Raw genomic sequence first — 21,769 nt, 5'->3', positions numbered from 1 at the left:
AATTATTTGTTTAGCAGAGTGATGGTCTTCGGGAAAAAACTGTTCTTGTGTCTAGTTGTTCTGGTGTGCAGTGCTCTGTAGCGTCGTTTTGAGGGTAGGAGTTGAAACAGTTTATGGTCAGGATGGGAGGGGGTCTGTAAATATTTTCACAGCCCTCTTTTTGACTCGTGCAGTATACAAATCCTCAATGGAAGGCAGGTTGGTAGCCATGGTTTTTTCTGCAGTTCTAACGATCCTCTGAAGTCTGTGTCTGTCTTGTTGGGTTGCAGAGCCAAACCAGGCGGTTATGGAGGTGCAGATGATGTGCGTTGGCTCTGCTAGGACGGATGCGGGTTAGCCGGGAGGGAGTTGGAAGCGGAGCACGCGATGGGGGCGGAGCCAAGGGGTGGAGTCATGGGTGTCTTTAAAAAGGTGGTGGGGAGCACTACCCTTTAGCACCGACAATACCTCACTTTGTAAATGCTGATTGTTGGAACCTGCCGGAGCGCCTGACAAAGACCTCGGCACCAAGGATCCTGGTTCTCTGCAGTCTTATTTCACAGCGCCGTTCCGGAACCTGATGATTCACTCTCCACCCAACCCACCTCACAGGGTTGTTGTTTTGTGCGGGGAGAAAAAGGAGGAGGAGGAGGAGAGAATATTCTCGCCCCATGCCAAACGCAAGAAGGGGGCAAACCGTTTAAAATCGTTTTTATGCTATTGATAAAAATAGTAAAAGTTGGGATTAAAAAGAAATAAAGGAAAGTGGGGAATAGGATCCAAACTTTTTTTTATCACCTCGTAATGGGTTGGCCCATTCCAGGTTATTAATGTTTTTCTGCGTCTTCTTCCTACCAAGGCATCCGATGGAAGCAGCTCCAGAGAAGACCTCTCGTCGCAGCTGTTCCGAAGAAATGAACACATACGGAAGCTCGAAGTCAAGCTATCCGGTATGTTTCTTGTCGTGCAAAGAGGATACTAGTTTCAAACAGACAAACGCTGCTTCCTTCCATCCCCGTTTCAAATGAACGACAGTCAGGAAGGGTAACTTTCTCTGATCTTAATATAATATAATATAATATAATATAATATAATATAATATATAATATAATATAATATAATATAATATAATATAATATAATATAATATAATATAATAATATAATATAATATAATATAATATAATATAATATAATATAATATAATATAATATAATATAATATAATATAATATAATATAATATAATATAATATAATATAATATAATATAATATCAGAGTTGGAAGGGACCTTGGAGGTCTTCTAGTCCAACCCCCTGCCGAGGCAGGAAACTCTACACCATTTCAGACAAATGGCTATCCAACATTTTCTTAAAAATTTCCAGTGTTGGAGCATTCACAACTTCTGAAGGCAAGTTGTTCAACTTATTGATTGTAGGATTGCTATCCTAACTCCACTTTTCTCTCTGTAGCAACCTCACGAGGCTAGTCAAAGGGTGTGAATTGCACAGGGTCTTTCCATGAGTTTCCGGGTGAGGGGTGGGGGCTCAGTTCTATTCCAACAACCTCATTTACCATTCTACTTGAGCTCTCTTTCAAAATCCAGCCTTTTGTCAACGTAGCTGCTGTTTTCCTATTGCTCAATGAAGTGGTGGGTGATCTCTGGGAGATTCTCCCCCCCCCCCCAGGTTTCCCAACTGCTGAAGTATCTGAAAGAGCTGTTTGCAATTTACTCCAATGGACTAGAAGCTTTTTGGTGTGGAAGGGGCTTTCAAAAGCCCTTGCTTTTGCGGGTAAAATTATTCCTTTTATTGGCAAATTTATTTTACTTCCGTTCTCTGCCTTGGTATTTCAAAGTGCAGGAATGAGGGTGATGCCCTTGTTATTGTCCTGCAGGAGGCTATGATTCCAAGACTATAAAACCATTCTTCCTTTCCGTTCAGATTTTAAAATAGCTAATTCCCTTCTCCACCCCCACCCACCCTTTGTCTGTCTGTCTGTCTGTCTGTCTGTCTGTCTGTTTTAACTGGTTGGTGCCACCCCGTCCTTCCACTAAGATTATGCTGAACAGGTCCGCAACCTGCAGAAGATCAAGGAGAAGCTTGAAAACGCGTTAGAGACACATCAAGATTGTACGTACCTGTTATTTCCCATCTGATAAAAGCATTAGAAACCTCAGAAGAACAATTTTAAAATAATAATTATAACAATATAGCAGGGGACAGCATCGTTCTTGGATATAGAGGCTGCTTATTTGCTGGGCAGCTGTTTCTTTAAGTTTTGTCAACTACAGGTAGTCCTTGACTTAACAAGTGCAGGGCTCCCCAACCTTGGCAACTTTAAGCCTGGTGGACTTGTACAGTAATAGAGACTAAATTAATATTGAACTTATTATCAGCAGCGAGACTTTTGGTGGCGCAATATTGGAAGAAAGAAGAATTGTCTACAATTGAAAAATTGACACTCAAAAGTTCCAAATTTGGCAGAAATGGCAAAAATTTCTGCGTACCTGAAAGACTATTCACAAGAACGATATATAGTAGAATGGAGAAAATAGATTGATTATATTCAAAATAAGTATCAGACTAAAAAGTATCAAATAGCTTATGAGTGACTGTAGGGAATGTATTGTATTTGTGTATTTGTTTAAAAGGGAAAGGAGAGTTAAGGGAGCAAGGGGGGAAGAAGAGATTATGGGTTATGGTTTTTGTAGTATTTTAGCATATGCTTGTTAAATGTTATACCCTGTATTTTGCTCTGGGAAGTCTCGGGGGGAGGGGGGAAGGGGGAAGGGAATAATTGTTAAAAAAAATTTTTTTTGTTGTAAAACTTTTTCAATTAAAAAAAAAAACCTGGCGGACTTCAACTCCCAGCAAAGCTGGCTGGGGTATTCTGGGAGTTGAAGTCCACCAGGCTTAAAGTTGCCAAGGTTGGAGACCCCCGGTTTACTGGATAGGCCCCTGGTGGGCCTATTGGGCCCACTGTGCCAAAAGCGGGGGGAGCGCAGAGAGGTTTCACACACATGCGTGGGGCACATAGAATTATGGGGGTGGACATGCGAGGGCACGACCCCCCCCCCCACTCCCCCAGCTTTTGGCACGTGAAGGTTAGCCATCACTGGACTAGAATATAATAACAGAGTTGGAAGGGACCTTGGAAGTCTTCTAATCCAACCCCCTGCTTAGGCAGGAAACCCTCCACCACTTCAGACAAATTATCGTGTCCCACTCCTCCTCTGACGGCCGGGTTGGGGAAGTCCGTATCAAGCGAGGCTGCGAAGCCTCTGCAGCTTTGCCAAAGTTCTGTCAAGAGTTCTCAGGGCAGGCAGGAGACCAGGATTTGACTTCAGCAATCCAAGTTAGACTTTGCCTGACTCAGAGAATGCCAGAAAGCAGATCCTTTATATAGGCCATGGGGTGTGGCTCCATGACTCAGCACTTATCCAGGCCTGCCCCTCCCTTCCTTTTGCTGACATCGCTTCTCCATTCTCCGGAAGCGTGGATCTATCCATTGCATCGTTTCGTCCCCAGCTGTTGGTAATCCCAGCTCATGGCTGGCTTCAGGCGCACATGCTATCAGAGGGAGGTTTGTTTGTTCGGTTTGTCTGGGCATGGTGCCAGGGCTGGGGGTTGGAGGCATGCCAGGACATTCTTCAGCACTATCAGCGTTTGGCAGGAGATAAGAGGGGCCCGGCTGCGGTGGGGGGAGTGAGCGAGGCACAACACAAATGGTTCTCCGACCTCTTCTTAAAAGCTTCCAGTGTTGGAGCATCCACAACTTCTGGAGGCGAGGAGTTCCACTGATGAATTGTGTTCTCACTGCCAGGAAATTTCTCCTTCGTTTTAAATTGCTTCTCTCCTTGATTAGCTTCCACTAATCCAAAGTTACCCTATGGTAAAATGTGCGGCCAACGTGTTTTATAAATAAATACATAAATTGTACGGCGGGTGCAGAGGAAGGAAATCCAACGGTGTTAGAATACAGGAACCTGCTTTAGCGACAGGTTTGCAGTTGTGACGGGGATGAGAAAGTCAACTTCACTGCCCATAACCTGCCTTCGTGACCTTCGCAGGTCTGCAAAGCCAAGCCAAGCAGATCCGCACAATTGCACCTAGCGACCGCTTCATTTTAACGCCCGGGTTGCTGATCCCAATTACGTTGCTAAATGGGTCTGTACAAGCATGGCATTTCCCAGCAAAATTGTAGAGAGCGAGAGAGAGCAGATAGGCGGCTAAAAACAAGTTTGCTGCCAGTTAGAAAAAGACAATATTGAACCCGGGAGAGGTGAATTCTGGCAAGGCGTCGCCCTCCTCCCTAAACAGGTAGCTCTCCGCTTTCATTCAGGCGCAAGGCCCGGTTTCACTTACACTCAGGCCTTCCGTTGTCGCCCGCACAGCCTTCGTGAAGAAACTCCAAGAACAGAACGAGACGCACCAGACCAACCTAGGCAAGATGGCGGAAGAGCTGAGCCTGACGCTGGAGGAGAAAGACCAGGTAGCTTTTTTTCCCGTGAAATGTCACCACAGCTCTGCCTCGAAGGTGGTATAAAACCATTCAGGAGAGAGAGAGAGAGAGAGAGAGAGGAAGACGGGGTATTTTTTTCCTGGATTCCGTGACCACCGCCCAGGGAAAAGACAACAACAACAAAACTTTAGAAAGCTATCCAACCACGACTGCATTGGTGTCGAGACAGATGGGTTGCAATCCCCTCTTTGTTTGTTTGTTTTTTTATTAATTTTTTTTAAATTTTCCATAATAATTCCCACAATTTGACCAGTGTACAGTACAATCACTTATCCAACAATCGATCCTATTACTCAGATTATGCTTAGTCGGGCCTGCTCGGTCGCCACTCCCTTCCTTAATCCTTTCTACCCTTCTCATCCTTCTTCTACTTTCCCCACCATCCTCCTCCTCGCTTTCCTCCTTCCCACTTCTCACTTCCATCCTTTCTAACCTTCTATCTTCCCCTCCTTCTTCTCCTCCTATCCTTTCTTCCCCCTCCCTTCTTTCCTACCTACCAACTGCCTACCTACTTTCTTCCTTCTTTACTCCTCTTTCCTTCCCCTTTCCCTTCCGGAGTGGTTACCGAGCAGCCCCGACTTTACACCATTCCAACTTGTTTAATTCTACCATTATTCCTGTACGATGGCAATCAATCAATTTATAATCTTCCCCTCCCCCCCCCCCACCCTCTTCGTTTTTGTGATTAAAATAATAATTTTTTTAAAGCCGTTCTAGGGCTAATGGCATGCAGGTCTTCCCCAGCGTGCAGCCGTTCGCTCCGTGACTGTTTGTAAAAAAAATTGAGATCTCGCCACTGCTTTGAATGTACGCTAATCGGCATACGTTAAAATGAAATGACGTTGTGTATAGATCGCAAAGGGTCCCCACCTCCAATTGTAAATAATGGCTGCGCCTTTAAGGATGGAGCCTTCTCTGTGATGTAATACATGCATCTTTCTCTCTCTCTCTCATATGATGTCAGAGCAGCTGTTTGAGCGTCGGGGTTCTTTCCTGCGGGCCTTGGCGGTCTCTACCCTATTCCTTGCTTTCCTTTTTACTGAGTCCTTCCAGGCGAAAACCCTCCTTCGTGCTGGCGCTCGGGGCAGCCATGCTGATGTTGAGTTGTCCCTTTCTCTTTTCCCAGGAGTGGCGAGAAAAACTATCCCATCTGGAAAAGGTGAGGAGATGGCGTGAAACCAAGGATGGACAAACATGGTGCTTGGTTTGGGGGGAAATTTGAAGGCCTTGTGGGCAGGGTGGGGGAAGGAGGGGGAGCTCAGATGATGGACATTTGGGTCTCTGAGAGGCGCTGCAGAAAGAAAACAAGGAGCCCCTCCCTCCCTCTCATTCCCATCTCCTCCCTCCCTCCCTCCCTCCCTTCCTTCCTTCCTTCCTTCCTTCCTCCCTCCCTCCCTCCCTCCCTCCCTCCCTTCCTTCCTTTCTCCTTCCTTTCTCCTTCCTTCCTTCCTTCCTTGATCTTCCTTCCTTCCCCTCCCTCCCTCTCATTCCCATCTCCTCCCTCCCTCCCTCCCTTCCTTCCTTCCATCCTTCCTTCCTTCCTTCCTTCCTTCCTTCCTTCCTTCCTTCCTTCCTTCCTTCCTTCCTTCCTTCCTTCCTTCCTTCCTTCCTTCCTTCCTTCCTGTGCAGTAGTAAGAATGCAGTATTGCAGACTAATCCTGACCAGCTCAGAGGGCTGTAAAGCACTGTGAAGCGGTATATAAGTGCTATTACTTTAGGGTGAGTGGGTGGTCGGTCGGTCAAAGGGCACTGCGTCCAAGTGACCCAAAAGGAAAGAGCTATATCAGCTTCGGGGACTGCCCTCAAATCCCTGCAAGTCCATCAGAAATGCTGCATCTTGTAAGACTGGATTTCCAGATTCCTAAACTATCTTGAGATAGTTCCCCCCCCTCCTTGCCTATTTTTCTAAACCTGGTTTAAGTTTTGCCCTGAAGTCGAGACTTTCCTTCCTTCCTTCTTTCCGTCCTTCTTATTTTCCCATCCTTCTTGTGCCTCGGCTCTTTAAACAGGAGAGGACGCTTCTTTTAGCCCAGTTGCAAGAAATGAGAGAACAGAGTTTGAATCTCTTCCAGAAGAGGGATGAGATGGACGAGCTGGAAGGCTTCCAACAACAGGAGCTTGCGAAAATCAAGCACATGGTAAGGATTTCTTCCGGTTGGGGTTTCCACATTTTTCTTCCGGGATGTGGTTGATGGAGCCCCGGCTTCTGGTCCCGAATGCACCCAGCTCACTCTTAACATTATTTTTTTTTTCCCCCTACCTTGAATCGTGCCTTCTTTTCCTCCCCACCCCCATTTTTGTTCATTCCATCCGGTTTTGCGTGCAAGTCCATGAAGGCTCGATTTGAGAGCGTGGAGCTTTTTCGAAAGGCTCGGGGTGGATCGCTCGGAAACATTTCTAGCTCAACACGATTTTAGGGGTCCTTGGGGATCTCTGAGCTTGGCGGTTTCCTTTTTTGTTTTGTTTTTTATAAAAAGTTTTTTCCCCCCTTTCTTATACACATGTTGTAAATGTACATTCTCTTGTCCATAAATAATCATGTATATTTTTTTTCTGAAGAAAACACGAAGATAAGACATTTTAATTACATTTGGGGTTGCTCTTCTACCCTTTCTTTCCCTTCCTTTCACAACAAACCTTCTTCTCCTTTTTCCCCTCCCTCCCTCCTCGCCTCTCCTACTTTCTTCCTCTTCCTCTCCTTCCTCCTTCCTATCCCCCACTCCTCCCCTCTTTTCCTCCTTCCTCCCCTTCTCTCCTCCTCTTGTCCCCTTTCCTATCTTCCTCTCCTTCCCCTTTCTTCCATTCCTCTCTCTCTCTTTCTAGCTTGGTTGTTTCCTGGCAGATGTTTCATTATCCAAACTAGGTAACAATAAGTCTGTGTCAACCTGCGATAATCTTTTATCATTTTCCCTACCACGATTTATCTAAGTGGCAGTGTTTGTTGGGCTGTGTTAAGCACCTCAAATTTGAAAGAGTTCCTTCTAAAACATTTACATACAGGGCGTTATAATAACCAGCATTCAATTAGAATACTGTGTGTATATAAGACGCATTTTCTTTTTAATGTATTTTTGTTTCGTTTTTAAAAAAATATTTTGGTGTTTGTATTTTAACTTTCTTTGAATGAACTATTATTTAAAAAAAGAAAAAGAAAAAAAAAAGAGCTCCTTGTTAAAACATCTAGCTTCTGAAAAAGGAGGAGTCCTTGGCCCGGATGGAGGGAGAGCTGAGATCTTCCACCCAGGAGTTGCTACAAACACGAGACGAGCTACAAGTCTCACAGGACTTGTCCTCTCGCCTGGCCAGAGAAGTTCAGGAGCTGCAACGACAGCAGGGGGACCTTACAGTGGAAAGGTAGGAGAAGACGTTAGCTGCCTGAGAGGATTGGGTGGGGTGTCTTGAGTCATACCCGCTGTTGTGACCCAGGCCCCAGTATGTAGTAGGAAACTCAGTCAGTGTAAAAACAAACTTTATTAGAACAGCTGAGAATTACTTCATTCTTAGCATAGAACTAAATTAAAAGAAATTCCTCCCAACACAAATTCCTCAGTCCTATCGCCAGTCCTATCCTCAGCCCATGCACGAGCATGGTCCAATTAGGCAAACTGCAAAAGGCCTTTCTTGACAAAAGTTCAGAAGACATCGATATGAAACAAATGCAACAAGAGAAAGCTATCAATGTTGTTTTCCAGCAAAGCCCAAACACTTTTGCTGGTCTTTTAAGCCTTATGGGAGGGGCCAATCATCTCTTGCCCCTGCTCCCGAGTCGTCCTCTTTGCTTGAGCTGCTCTTACCTTCTGGCAGCTCTTCTCATGCGTGCATTAGGAACAGGCTCCTCCTGTTCCTCTGCCTCTTTTTCTGAAGGGCTTTGTTTTGGAATTAATTTGGACTAAGATGAGAAAGAAGTAATTCTCAGCTGTTTTAATAAAATGCGTTTGTTTAGGACTGACTTGTGTTTGGTAATAACTACTTGGGCCTAGGTCACAACAGTTTGACCTGTGGCTCAAAAGTGCCTCTTCCCATCTTCCACGCAGGGATGAGCTCAGAGATGCCAGGGAGAGCGCAGTGAACAAGATCACCAGCTTGGAAGGACGGAGCCAAGAGCTGCAATCCTACGTCCAATGCGTGTCAGTTGATCTGCAGAAGGTCGGTTGTGTGACGTTTGTGGTCCTGCTTTCCTTCAACTCTTCCCATCGGAGGCTTGGCACTCTGATGTGTGTAGCTGCCAAACCTCTGCCAACCCAGCTTCTTAGAAAAGTCACTTTCCTGATGGGTATGCTATGCAAATTAGCATAGCACTTTTATTTCTTATAAACATATTGTAAACGTCCCTTGTCTTATTCATAGTTAATCACACAACATATTGATTTAAAACCGGAGCTGTTTTTAAAACCTGTATACTGCACGAATCAAGAAGAGGGCCGTGAAAATATTTACAGACCCCTCACATCCAGGACATAAACTGTTTCAACTCCTACCCTCAAAACGATGCTATAGAGCACTGCACACCAGAACAACTAGACACAAGAACAGTTTTTTCCTGAAGGCCATCACTCTGCTAAAAAAATAATTCCCTCAACACTGTCAAACTATTTACTGAATCTGCACTACTATTAATTTTCTCATCCTTCCCATCACCCATCTCCTTCCACTTACGACTGTATGACTGTAACTTTGTTGCTGGTAATCCTTGTGATTTATATTGATATGTTGACAATCATTGGTGTTGTAAATGTTGTACCTTGATGAAGGTATCTTGTCTTTTATGTACACTGAGAGCAGATGCACCCAAGACAAATTCCTTGTGTGTCCAATCACACTTGGCCCATAAAGAATTCTATTCTATTCTATTCTATTCTATTCTATTCTATTCTATTCTATTCTATTCTATTCTATTCTATTCTATTCTATTCTATTCTATTCTATGATTCTTGACTAATGTATCTTTTCTTTTATGTGCACTGAGAGCCTATGCACCAAAGACAAATTCCTTGTGTGTCCAATCACACTTGGCCAATAAAGAATTCTATTCTATTCTATTCTATTCTATTCTATTCTATTCTATTCTATTCTATTCTATTCTATTCTATTCTATTCTATTCTATTCTATTCTATTCTATTCTATGATTCTTGACTAATGTATCTTTTCTTTTATGTGCACTGAGAGCCTATGCACCAAAGACAAATTCCTTGTGTGTCCAATCACACTTGGCCAATAAAGAATTCTATTCTATTCTATTCTATTCTATTCTATTCTATTCTATTCTATTCTATTCTATTCTATTCTATTCTATGATTCTTGACTAATGTATCTTTTCTTTTATGTGCACTGAGAGCCTATGCACCAAAGACAAATTCCTTGTGTGTCCAATCACACTTGGCCAATAAAGAATTCTATTCTATTCTATTCTATTCTATTCTATTCTATTCTATTCTATTCTATTCTATTCTATTCTATTCTATTCTATTCTATGATTCTTGACTAATGTATCTTTTCTTTTATGTGCACTGAGAGCCTATGCACCAAAGACAAATTCCTTGTGTGTCCAATCACACTTGGCCAATAAAAGAATTCTATTCTATTCTATTCTATTGGGTATCCTCCCAGAGATACCCTCGCGCGTGGCGAGAAGATGATCTTCCGGTTTTCGGCATGGGCACGCACACTGGCCAGCTGGTCTTCTCGTGCGCATGCGCACCAGAAACTGGGGTACATGCGCGTGTGAAGACCAGATGGCTTTGCGTGCCACAGGTTCGCCGTCACGGCCTTAAAAGCATCCCAGGAACAGCTGACCCAGGGGGAGAGGCAGAATCCTTTCCTTAAAGGAGCCCTCGGACCAGCAGGTGTCCCAGAGTCGATTTCAGGATCTTTTTTTCTTTTTCTTTTTCTCGAATCTCCTAGGCTCAGCTGGCTGCCTCTAGTACGGAAAAGAACCTGGAGGTGCTGCAGGGAGAACACAGATCCCTGAAGCTGGAATTCCAAGAGCAAAGGCAAAAGGTTAGAGATCTCCGGCTAGCGGCCTTAAACATTAAGAGCAAGGGGGAGTTTTGGAAGAAGGGTTTTCTCTTCCTTTGGATTCTCTGGCATAGCTTTGGGCTCCGAGGAATGGCCGGGCCACAAACCAGAGAAACAAACAAACAAACAAAAATGGATATAAGCAGTCCTCGGCCGCAAATTGAGCCCCAAATTCCTGTTGCTAGGCGAGCATCGTTGTTAAGGGAGCTTTGACCTTTCTGGCCGCAGGTTTGCCTCTCTAGGCGATGGGCTGCCAAACATCTCTGTGTTGTCCACAGATGGCTCTCCAAGTGGAGGAGAAGACCCAGCTGGCGGACCAACTGCAGGAGAAGGTAGCCGTCTTGGAGAAGCGACTGGAAGGTAGCCTGTCTGGGGACGAGCATTTCCAGGAGCTGTTGAGGGAGGTGAGTAGAAGATGGATTGGGACAGTGGGAAGAGAGGTCAGCTGAGATGGGCCGCCGGACCGAGAGGGTCTTCATTGTTCAAACTTCACAAGGTTTAAGTGAGAGCCAGGAGCCTGTTGTGTCTGTGGCCCCCGAGCCGGGCCCCCTGCCAGAAAGTGACTCGGAAAGTGAGGGGGAAGGGCTTTCAGGACTTATCTCAGAAGCACCGGCTTTCCTGGCTCAGCTCCAGGAGCCAGAGGCAGGCCAGGTGGAGGAGATAACGAGGCCTCCGGCCCCTGACTCTTTCCCCCCCAGGCCATGCCTTCAGATCCAGCTGATGGCAATCAGGCCTGGCTGGACCCTAGGTTTCGTAGGCAGGAGAGGCGGGAACAACAGAAGCAGGGGTGGGGCAGGCCTAGGAAGTGCTGAGTCATGGAGCCACACCCCACAGGATATAAAACCAGCGAGGGCTGCTATGCCTCTTTGTAGCAGGCAAATCAACTGCTTAACTAGAGCTGAAGTACTGTTTGTTCCTGGGTGACTCATCGGCATCAAGGGAGATAACAGAATCACTTGGCAGATGCTCGCTAGTTTGCTGCCGGAGCTGATAGTGCCGGCTAATTAAGTCATCGCTCGGACGGAGGCGAGGGGAGACAGAACAGCTTTGCAGAAGGAAGGAAGATCTGATGTGACCACCAAAGGTCTTCCTGGCAGGCCGGAGAATGGAGCCCTCCCCTCCTTCTAAAGGCAGGTTTGCCTCTCTAGGCGATGGGCTGCCAAACATCTCCTCTGTGTTGTCCACAGATGGCTCTCCAAGTGGAGGAGAAGACCCAGCTGGCGGACCAACTGCAGGAGAAGGTAGCCGTCTTGGAGAAGCGACTGGAAGGCAGCCTGTCTGGGGACGAGCATTTCCAGGAGCTGTTGAGGGAGGTGAGTAGAAGATGGATTGGGACAGCGGGAAGAGGGGTCAGCTGAGATGGGCCGCCGGACCGAGAGGGTCTTCATTGTTCAAACTTCACAAAGTTTAAGTGAGAGCCAGGAGTCTGTTGTGTCTTTGCTCCCCGAGCCGGCCCCCCTGCCAAAAAGTGACTTGCAAAGTGAGGGGGAAGGGCCGTCAAGACTTACCTCGGGAGCACCGGCTTCCCTGGCTCAGCTCCAGGAGCCAGAGGCAGGCCAGGTGGAGGAGATAACGAGGCCTCCATCCCCTGACTCTTGCCCCCCCAGGCCACGCCTCCAGACCCAGCTGATGGCAATCAGGCCTGGCTGGACCCTAGGTTTCGTAGGCAGGAGAGGAGGGAACAACAGAAGCAGGGGTGGGGCAGGTCTAGGAAGTGCTGAGTCATGGAGCCACACCCCACAGGATATGAAGGCAGCAAGAGTGCTGTGCCTCTTCGTAGCAGGCAAATCAACTGCTTAACTAGAGCTGAAGTACTGTTTGTTCCTGGGTGACTCATCGGCATCAAGGGAGATAACAGAGTCACTTGGCAGACGCTCGCGAGTTTGCTGCCAGAGCTGATAGTGCCGGCTAATTAAGCCATCGCTCGGATGGAGGCGAGGGGGGACAGAACAGAGCCTGTGAGGCAGAGACTCAAGTGAACCTCAGGAGAAGTGAACACAGGTCAACCTTCAGGCAGAGACCTCAAGTGGATCCACTTGAAGAGTCCCACAGAAATTCGGCAGAGGGGCTAATAATGATGTTTTCCTGTTGGAAATCTGTTCTGGGCTCCATCAACTTTGAAATATAGCTATAAAAAAAAACAAGAAAAACAACAACAGTGATGATTTTTTTTTGTTTTTTAGGTCTGAGCAGGAAGTACATTTGTTTGAGCTTGTAAACGGGTTTCGGAAATGGACAAACTTTATTTCGAATGTTCTATTCCTCCCCTTTGGGCAAATTTCTATTTGGTTAGCCCAGTTCCCTTCGACACGTGGCTTTCCAGAGGTTGGGGATCCCTGTAATTTCCCTTCGCCAGTTCAGCCAATTCTAGCAGCTGAAATCCAGTGCCTCTCTGATCTGGTGAATTTGCTGATCTCCTCGTTATAATTCGGACAGAGTTAAGAAAGAGAGCCTGGGAACAGGCATAAAGTGCTTCCGAATTAATCTGCACGATCTATTTTGTTATGGGTGTGTTTTAGTGTTGTTAATTGGTTTGTGTTGGTTGGCTCACCATAAATTTCTGAGGGTTAATATATCCTCTCTTCTCCTCTCCCTTTCCCTTTCCCTTTCTCTCTCTTTTTCCTCTCCTCTCTTCTCCCTCTCTTCTCCTTCTTCTCTCCTCTCCCTCTCCTTTTCTCTCTCTTCTCCTTCCTTTCCTTTCCTCTCCCTTTCCCTTTCTCTCTCCTCTCCTCCCCTCTCCCTCTCTTCTCCTTCCTCTCCTCTCCTTCTCCCTTTCTCTCTCTTCCTCCTCTCCTCTCCCTCTCCCTCTCCCTCTCTTCTCCTTCCTCTTCTCTCCCTCTCTTCTCCTTCCTCTCCTCTCCCTCTCCCTCTCCCTCTCCCTTTCTGTCTCTTCTCCTTACTCTCCTCTCCTTTTCTCTCTCTTCTCTTCTCTCCTTCCCCTTCCTCTTGTAGAAAAATGCTCTAGAGCAGAGCCTGGAAGACACTCGACAAGACCTGCTGACGGCCCAAGCTGGTCACAAGGAGAGGCAAAATCTCCTGGAAACTCAGGTAGGACCACGCAAAATCGATCTGGCCAGTCTTGAGAGTCTCATTGGGCCGAAAAGGAACAGATTCCATTGCTTATATTTCTGGGGGAAATTCTTGGCTTGGTAAAGGCGGAGAGATTCATTTTAAAGAAAAGAAGCCTTGAGTGGTTTGCTCTGGAGATATTTGGAATTGCGAGATTCACCGAGCATGTCCAGAATTGCCTTTGCTTGGGTTTAGTTTTAGATTCCAGTATAGATCCTCAATTTATCATCTGATTGCAAGTTACGTTTGATTTGTTTTTTCTTGAAACTGGTGCTTTACTTCCAATTTCTCCAGATCAGCCAGCTGAACTGCAGGTTGGCCACGGAAGAAGCGGGCCGGAAAGAGACAGAGGAATCCCTCCGCAGTCTCCAGGCGAGCAGATCGCAGCAGGTAAATAAATGCTTTCCTCGAGATCCTGGCAGGGTGGGTGGGTGGGTGGGCGGGAGGGGGAGACGGCAGGAGCCGAAGGGGGCAGGAGCCGAAGAAAGAACAGCCTCTTGTTCTTTTGTAGCTGCAGGATTTGGAAGAAGCCCTCCAGCTCGCCAAGGAGGCCGTGGCCAAGAGCCAAGATGAGCTCAGAGGGAAAGAATTACAGCTCCAAAAGCTGGTAAGAGGCCCGAGAGATTCCATTTCTGGTAACGTTGCTCCAAACTGGGGCAGAGAGGAAAAATTCTTGACAGGCAGCGAGAAGACGCAGAAGGGATTAGTCTCGGCCCGAAGTTAAATCATCCTCAGGAATTCAAGGCGGATCAGGGGCCAGTTTCTGTTCCAAAATCTTCCATGAAACTTGGGTTTCTTTCTCATTGCCTTAGTTTCAGATTCTTCTTCGAAGCAGTTATGCACCTCATGGAGTGCTAGAGTTACTTCTTTCTTTCTTTCTTTCTTTCTTTCTTTCTTTCTTTCTTTCTTTCTTTCTTTCTTTCTTTCTTTCTTTCTCTCTCTCTCTCTCTCTCTCTCTCCTTCCCTTCCCTTTCCCCTCCTTTCCCCTTTCCTTTCCTTTTCCTTTTCCTTTTCCTTTTCCTTCTCCTTTTCCTTTTCCTTTTCCTTTTCCTTTTCCTTTTCCTTTTCCTTTTCCTTTTCCTTTTCCTTTTCCTTTTCCTTTTCCTTCCCCTCCTTTCCTTCCCTTCCCTTCCCTTCCCTTCTCTTCCCTTCTTCTATCTTCCTTCCCTTCCCTTCCCTTCTTCTTCTATCTTCCTTTCCTCTCCTCTCCTCTCCTCTCCTCTCCTCTCCTCTCCTCCCCTCCCCTCCCCTCCTCTCCTCTCCTCTCCCTTTCCTTTTCCTTTTCCTTTTGTTTCTCCTTCCCTTTCATCTTCCCTTCCCTTCCCTTCTTCTATCTTCCTTCCCTTCCCTTCCCTTCCCTTCCCTTCTTCTTCTATCTTCCTCTCCTCTCCTCTCCTCTTGCTTTCCTTTTCCTTTTCCTTTTGTTTCTCCTCCCCTTTCATCCTTCCTTCCCTTCCCCCGTTTAACACCTTTGTTTCTGTCTCCTCTTCCTCTCCTTAGCAAGTGGATCTGGAGTCGGAGCGGGTCAAATCCCAGGAAGGCCTTTCTTCCATGCGCTCTCAGTGGATGGACCAAGTGAAGCAGCTGGAAAAGCAGGTTTCTGACCTTGAAGCTGCCCAGACGTTGGAAAGGGAGGCTGCCCATCAGAAGTCTGTGAGTGCCCCTTTCTCCTTGGCCTTCCGGCTGATTTCAGTTTCAAAGCTGTCCGTCTCACCCCCCCCCCCCAAAATCATGACTGTAGAATAGGCCCTTGATGGTGTGGAAGAAGGCTGAGAGTACGGTAAAGGCCTCCTCCCCAAATTTTCCCTCAGGCTTTAGTTTTTTTGGGTGAGCTTGGGGACATCGGGAAGAGTGCAAATTCTCTGCCTCCAGACATTTGTGTGTCTTCCTCTTCCTACGCAGAGCCGGCTGGAGAAAGAAAACGCCAAACTCAAGGACAGATGTGGAGGTTTAGAAAGTTCCTTAAGACGGCAAGAGTCCGAATTGGAAAGAGTCAAGGTGGGAGCCGAGATTTTTAATCATGGAGGGGTCTGGGTCCAGCGTGCCAGAGCAGGAATTGCGCCCTTTGGGGTCATTAACCCCAAACCCTTCAGATGCTATTTTCATTGTCCACCTCTATCATTGGATAAGAATACCCGCAGCTTAAGGACTGAAGATACAGCATTCAGTTTTGGTCGCCACGATGTAAAAAAAGATGTGGAGACTCCAGAAAGAGTGCAGAGAAGAGCAACCAAGATGATTAGGGGACTGGAGGCTAAAACATACGAAGAACAGTTGCAGGAACGGGGTATGTCTAGTTTAACAAAAAGAAGGACTAGGGGAGACAGGATAGCAGTCTTCCAATATCCCAGATGCTGCCACAGAGAAGAGGGAGTCAAGCTATTCTCCAAAGCATCTGAGGGTAGAAGAAGAAGCGATGGGTGGAAACTAACCAAGGAGAGAAGCAACTTAGAACTAAGGAGAAATTTCCTGACAGTTAATTAACCAGTGGAACAACTTGCCTGCAGAAGTTGTGGATGCTCCAACAGTGGAAGTTTTTAAGAAGTTGTTTCTGGGAACGATCTGCCTTCTAACTCCAGATTTCTTCCTTACTTGGCAGGCGCAACTGAGCAGCAACACTGAAGCCCTGGAGGAGACACAGAAACGGAGCACATCCCTGCAGCAGCAGGTGGGGAGTGTATCCTGGCTTGGAGGCAGCCGCTGAGCCCAGATTGCTGGCCTTTGGAAGGCTGGGCGCGGAACCTTTCCGCTAACCGATCTTGCACCGCACAGCTTATCTTTTTGATTAAGAGCTGTCACATGGCGAGGCTAGAGGTTTGGGTTGTGGGTAGGAAGCTCAGCGGAGCCTCAGCCATTTATGAGTGACAGCAGCATCAGCCACGGTGGCGCAGTATTGAGAGGGCAAACCGAACTGCCAAATTGCAGGCTGCTTCCGCCAACTGCTGACCGGTTGTAATTTGGCAGTTCGAATCTCACCAGGCTCAAGGTCGACTCAGCCTTTGCTCCTTCTGAGGTGGGTAAAATGAGGACCCAGATTGTTGAGGGCAAGAGGCTGACACTATAAAACACTTAAGAGAGGTTTTGTAAAGCACTGTGAAGCGGTATATAAATCTAAACGCTATTGCTCTTCCTTCCTCCCTCCCTCTCTCCTTCCTTTCCTCCCTCCTTTCCTTCTTTCTTTCTTTCCTCCCTCCATCCCTCCATTCTTTCCTCTCTCCCTCCCTCAGCCTTCCTTCCTTCCGAGGTGGGTAAAATGAGGACCCGGATTGTTGGGGACAAGAAGCTGACTCTGTAAACCGCTTAGACAGGACTGTAAAAAGACTGTAAAGCGGTATATAAGTCCAAGTGCTATTGCTATAGATCCTGTGAGCACGGCAGAGTAGAACTAAAAGTGCAGCTTTCTTTTCTTCTCAACTTAGAACTAAGGAGAAATTTCCTGACAGTTAGAACAACTAATCAGTGGAACAGCTTGCCTCCAGAAGTTATGACTGCTCCAACCCTGGAAGTTTTTAGGAAGATGTTGGACAACCATTTGTCTGACGTGATATAGGGCTTCCTGCCGAAGCAGGGGGTTGGACTAGAAGACCTCCGAGGTCCCTTCCAACTCCTGTCATTCTATTCTTCCTTTGTTAGCCTTGTGTGGAGGTCTGGCTCTGGGAAACACCCGAGGGGTGTTTGAAATTTGAGTAAGGGAAAGGGCGCAAGTGATGAGACAAGACCAGGTTGCTAAGGAAAACTTAAAGGTGGGTTTTAACCGGACATAATAGCGACAATGCTTAAGAGTGGCATCCGTTCTGACAACTGACGGATTTTTTTGTCTTCTTCTTCTGGTCAGGTTGCAGATCTGACCTTGTCGTTACAGGAAAAGGAGCAACAGGTGGCAGCCAAAACAGACAGTCTCCTGAAACGGGAGGAAGAGGCAAAATCGTTACGGCAAGGTGAGACTGTTTGTATAGCACCACTACAGAGAGCATTTTTTTTCCTGTTTGCTTCTCTCAAAATCTCTCATTTTATGTATTTGCCATCTCACTTCTACAGAGCTCCATCTTAGCTTGCAGTGCTGAGCATGACTAGCATTTTATTTGGGTTTTAAAATTTGTGAAGGTCTTAAATTGGAGGTGGCTGTGACTAGTTGTGTATGTTGCGGGATCAAAGGCAGGGCCTGAAAATTCATCATCAAAGCTCACCGCGTGTAATTATTTATTCAGTGCACACCAGAGAAATTTCCTCCAGAAAAAAATGGGAAGGATTCCTACAGACAAAAGAATGCACTCATATTTCTAAACTTCAGGAAAAGAGGAGAAAACGATAGTCATAAATATGCATAGGTTAATAGAGGATTTAAACATAAATGTTCATAATCAGCAAACCTTAATTTACGTCCCCATCGTCTACAGTTGCCACCCTTAAGAAAGTTAAACGACATCACGGGGTGTTTGTTGCGACCTAGGGTCACTTACGCATAAAAGACACACTTAGTCTTAAACCTATTTTATTATAACAACTGAGAATTACTTCATTCCCAGCTTAGTCCAAATTAATTCCAAAACTAAGTCCTTCAGAAAAAGTCCTTTGGCCTTATCACAAACCTTTGTCTTCTTTGGCACCCTGCCAAAGGCTTTTCTTGGCAAAGCCCCACAAAGTTCAGAAACAAGAGATGCTGACTAGAAACAAATGTAGCAATGTTGCTTTCCTACAAAGAGCCCAAGAAAGAGTTGCTGCTCTTTTAAGCCTTACGGGAGGGACCAATCATCTCCTGGCCTTACTCCTGAAATGTCCTTTTTGCTTTAGCTGCTCTTGCCTTCTGGCAGCTCTTCGCATGCGTGCGCTAGGAACAGGCTCCTCCTGTTCCTCTGCCTCTCTGCTTTCCGCCTCTGGAGGCTCCGGAGTCCACGCATTACTCCCAGATGGCCCTGGCCCCATCTCTGCCTCCGACGCAGAGCCCTCATCCGGGTCTTCCCCTGACTCCAAGACTGGCCCATTGTCCTCCTTACCCTCCTCACTGTCCGACTCCGCTGCCAGCTCCGCAGGCTGCTGGCGGACCACAGCAGTGTTCAAAAGATGAAGTTGCCTTCTTTGGACACCGCCTTTCTTCATCCCACCGTGATGGGAGCCCCGAAGTGGCTTCTCCCCAACTCGGTGTTCACTCTGTCCCTTTTTCTCCAGGTCATGACCTGCTTTTGCTGCAGATGCACCAGTTGCAATCCAGCCTTGAGACGTGCCAGGGCCAGGCTGCGGAGAAGGAAGCAGCCATGCAAGAGCAGCTACGAGTTCTCCAGACGCAACACCAGGAGCAGCAAGAACGCCTGCTCGCCAGTGAGAAGCAAGTGAGTGAATTTCATCCACAGGAATTTGGCTTCTGTATCCTGTTATCTTTGAACAGGTCGAAGGTTCCACGGGGCAGAGCAGGGCAGGGGCGGGACTTGGGTTCAGACTCTTGGCAAAACGCAGCGGGGAGAAAAATATAGAGAGCAACTGATTTCGTGTCCTACTACCGGGTAACAAACCGGTTGCTGAAATTTTTCAGTCCCACGCCTGGATGGAGGTGTTGAATTCCTACCCCGCTGTTGAGAGAAGGCAGTTCAGTTCTAACACCGATGGACTCTTTTGACCCCTCTTCCAAACCGATGGTCCTCTCTATCCAAAATGTGGACTTCGACGCCTTTAAAAGAGTGACCCTTCTCTTTCAAAGGCAGACAGACCGCTGAATCTTGTCCTGGCGGGATCCATCTCCGACGTCGTGCCCCTTGCTTGTGAAACGGTTGCTTTTTTAAAAATTCAGAATGTGTCGTTTCCCACTCCCACTCCCACTCCAACGAACGAGTCAAGGAAGTCCGTAACAAACTTGGCAACGAAGCCTCTGTAGCTTGCCCAGTTCCTTCGAGATTTATCAGGGCAGGCAGGAGTCCAAGTTGTGACTTCAGCGATAGGGTCCGATATCAGCAAACTAGATAAGACTTTGCTTGACTCAAGGTTGGAATGCCAAAAGCAGGTCCTTTATATAGGCTGTGGGGTGTGGCTCCATGACTCAGCATTTATCCAGGCCTGCCCCACCCCTCCTTCTGCTGGCGTCGCCTCTCAGATCTCCGGAAGCGAGGGTCCACCCACAGTGCATTGTCTTCAGCTGGATCTGCTGTCAGTGTCTGGGAAAGGGAGGGGTCAGAGGGAGTAGGCCCGGGTAATTTCAGCACCTGGCTGGCTTCCTGCTCTGAAGGCTGAGCCAAAGGAACACACGCTGTATGAGTGAGCTTTATTGGCTTCTCCTTTCACTCCTTGAATCCTCTCTGGGCATGGGGCCAGGGCCGGGGGCTGGAGTCATGACAGGCCGTTCATTATCAGACTCGGAGTCTGATAAAAGGCCCGGTTGGAGACGGGAGGGGCCCGGCTGAGGAGAGGAGGAAGGATGAGTCACAATAGAACGACTGAACTCTGTTCCTTCTCACCGGCTAGGCTGCCGTCTTAGAGCTCGCGTCTATGGCTTTGGAAGACCAGTTACACCTGTCGGAAGATGGAGAGCAGGAACCCAACGGAGATCTGGTCTCCTCAGATGCGGTCCAACTCCAGAAGGAGAACCAAGACCTGGAACAGCAGATAGTGGAAAAAAACAAGGTGAAGATTGGGTTGGTCTTGGTACCTCTTTTTCTTTTCTTTTTTTCCCCTGGTCCGCCGCCTTCTCTGAGGGTCTTTTTCTCCCAAGACTTAATTCAGACGGGCTCTTTTACAACCGCCCGACAAAGAGGCTCTATCAAAGAGTTTCTGCCAATTATTACCTGTTGTGTCTGCGCCCCCTGAGCTGGGCCTCCTGCCAGAAAGAAATGGTCGTGTGAATCTCGCCCCATTTTGCGACCTTTCTGCCCCACCCCGTTGTCAAGCGAATCACTGCAGTTGATGAGTGAGTAACCTGGTCGTTAAACGAATCCGGTTACTCCGTCTGACTTTGTTCGTCAGGAGGTCGCAAAAGGGGATCCCCGGGGGACACTGCGACCGTCGTAAAAATGAGCCGGCGGCCAAGGGGTCTCAATTTTGATCACGTGCCCGCCCATGGGGATGCGGCAACGGTCGTGGTATGAAAAATGGTCCTCCTGTCCCGTTTTTTTCAGTGCAGTTGTAATTATGAATGGTCACTGAACGAACCGTTGTAAGTTGAAAGCTAGCTGTTTTTTTAAAAAAAAAATATATAGGGAAATTGACTCTTTCCTTCCCAGAAATAAAACTAGCAGCTTGGGCCATGAATTTGCTCAGTCCTTGATGTCCTGCTTTCTGAAGATGCTCAGGGAACGCTCAGTAACATTATTTGTTTTTTTTTTTTGGGGGGGGGTGTTGTTGGTATCATTGGAAGTTTGGGGGACTCAAGATCTTCCTTTCTCCCACCTCTCCCACTAGATGATAAAACAGCTGCAGCAGAGGATGGCAGAGCTCAAAAAAACCTTGCAGAAAGAACTGGTGAGTATCGACTTTTCTGGATAAAAATTTATCCGTGGCGGCGCCAGTGGTCAGGTTGCAGTACTGCAGGCTCCTGCTGCTGCCTGCCGGCTTGCCTGCAATTGGCCAGTTCGAATCTCACCAGGTTCAAGGTTGGCTCAGCCTTCCATCCATCCTTCCGAGATGGGTAAAATGAGGACCCAGATTGTTGGGGGCAAGAGGCTGACTCTGTAAACCGCTTAGAGAGGGCCGTAAAGCAGTGTAAAGCGTTATATAAGTCTAAGTGCTATTCCTATCCTCACCAAACCTACTCTCCTGGCTTCCATGCTTCAGCACCCTGCTGTTGTGACCCAGGCCCAAGTGGTTATTACCAGACACACTCAGTCCTAAACAAACGTATTTTATTAGAACAGCTGAGAATTACTTCATTCTCAGCGTAGTCCAAATTAAGTCCAAAACAAAGTCCTTCAGAAAAAGTCCTTTGGCCTTATCACAAACCTTTGTCTTCTTTGGCACCTGCCAAAGGCTTTTCTTGGCAAGAACCCCACAAAGTTCAGAAACAGGAGATAAGAAACAATTGTAGCAACATTGCTTTCCTACGAAGAACCCAATGGCTCGTTGCTGCTCTTTTAAGCCTGATGGGAGGGACCAATCATCTCCTGGCCTTACTCCCGAGTCGTCCTTTTTGCTTTAGCTGCTCTTGCCTTCTGGCAGCTCTTCGCATGCGTGCAGTAGGAACAGGCTTCTCCTGTTCCTCCGCCT

General features: G+C 47.1%; 1 protein-coding gene across 3 annotated transcripts in view; it reads left to right on the top strand.

Moving 5' to 3' along the window:
* GOLGA1 (golgin A1) overlaps nucleotides 1-21,769 on the top strand; it is a 32,113-nt gene that overhangs the window by 6,642 nt on the left and 3,702 nt on the right. For 2 of the 3 annotated variants that reach the window (XM_058159585.1, XM_058159586.1), the window contains exons 3-22: nucleotides 839-929; nucleotides 2,034-2,108; nucleotides 4,373-4,470; nucleotides 5,627-5,659; nucleotides 6,510-6,638; nucleotides 7,685-7,854; nucleotides 8,535-8,646; nucleotides 10,403-10,498; nucleotides 10,795-10,920; nucleotides 11,704-11,829; nucleotides 13,469-13,564; nucleotides 13,880-13,975; nucleotides 14,097-14,192; nucleotides 15,086-15,238; nucleotides 15,488-15,583; nucleotides 16,185-16,253; nucleotides 17,421-17,523; nucleotides 18,752-18,912; nucleotides 20,036-20,194; nucleotides 20,969-21,028. In XM_058159585.1, the coding sequence (XP_058015568.1) occupies nucleotides 839-929; nucleotides 2,034-2,108; nucleotides 4,373-4,470; nucleotides 5,627-5,659; nucleotides 6,510-6,638; nucleotides 7,685-7,854; nucleotides 8,535-8,646; nucleotides 10,403-10,498; nucleotides 10,795-10,920; nucleotides 11,704-11,829; nucleotides 13,469-13,564; nucleotides 13,880-13,975; nucleotides 14,097-14,192; nucleotides 15,086-15,238; nucleotides 15,488-15,583; nucleotides 16,185-16,253; nucleotides 17,421-17,523; nucleotides 18,752-18,912; nucleotides 20,036-20,194; nucleotides 20,969-21,028 (2,145 nt within the window). The remainder of the gene's footprint in view (nucleotides 1-838; nucleotides 930-2,033; nucleotides 2,109-4,372; nucleotides 4,471-5,626; nucleotides 5,660-6,509; nucleotides 6,639-7,684; nucleotides 7,855-8,534; nucleotides 8,647-10,402; nucleotides 10,499-10,794; nucleotides 10,921-11,703; nucleotides 11,830-13,468; nucleotides 13,565-13,879; nucleotides 13,976-14,096; nucleotides 14,193-15,085; nucleotides 15,239-15,487; nucleotides 15,584-16,184; nucleotides 16,254-17,420; nucleotides 17,524-18,751; nucleotides 18,913-20,035; nucleotides 20,195-20,968; nucleotides 21,029-21,769) is intronic. The other variant, XM_058159587.1, reaches the window with a different exon arrangement.

This window comes from Ahaetulla prasina, chromosome 16 (genome assembly GCF_028640845.1).
Source record: "Ahaetulla prasina isolate Xishuangbanna chromosome 16, ASM2864084v1, whole genome shotgun sequence".
Taxonomy (NCBI): domain Eukaryota; kingdom Metazoa; phylum Chordata; class Lepidosauria; order Squamata; family Colubridae; genus Ahaetulla; species Ahaetulla prasina.
Note: the sequence above shows the minus strand (reverse complement) of the source record. Positions and strands in the feature narration are given on the sequence as shown.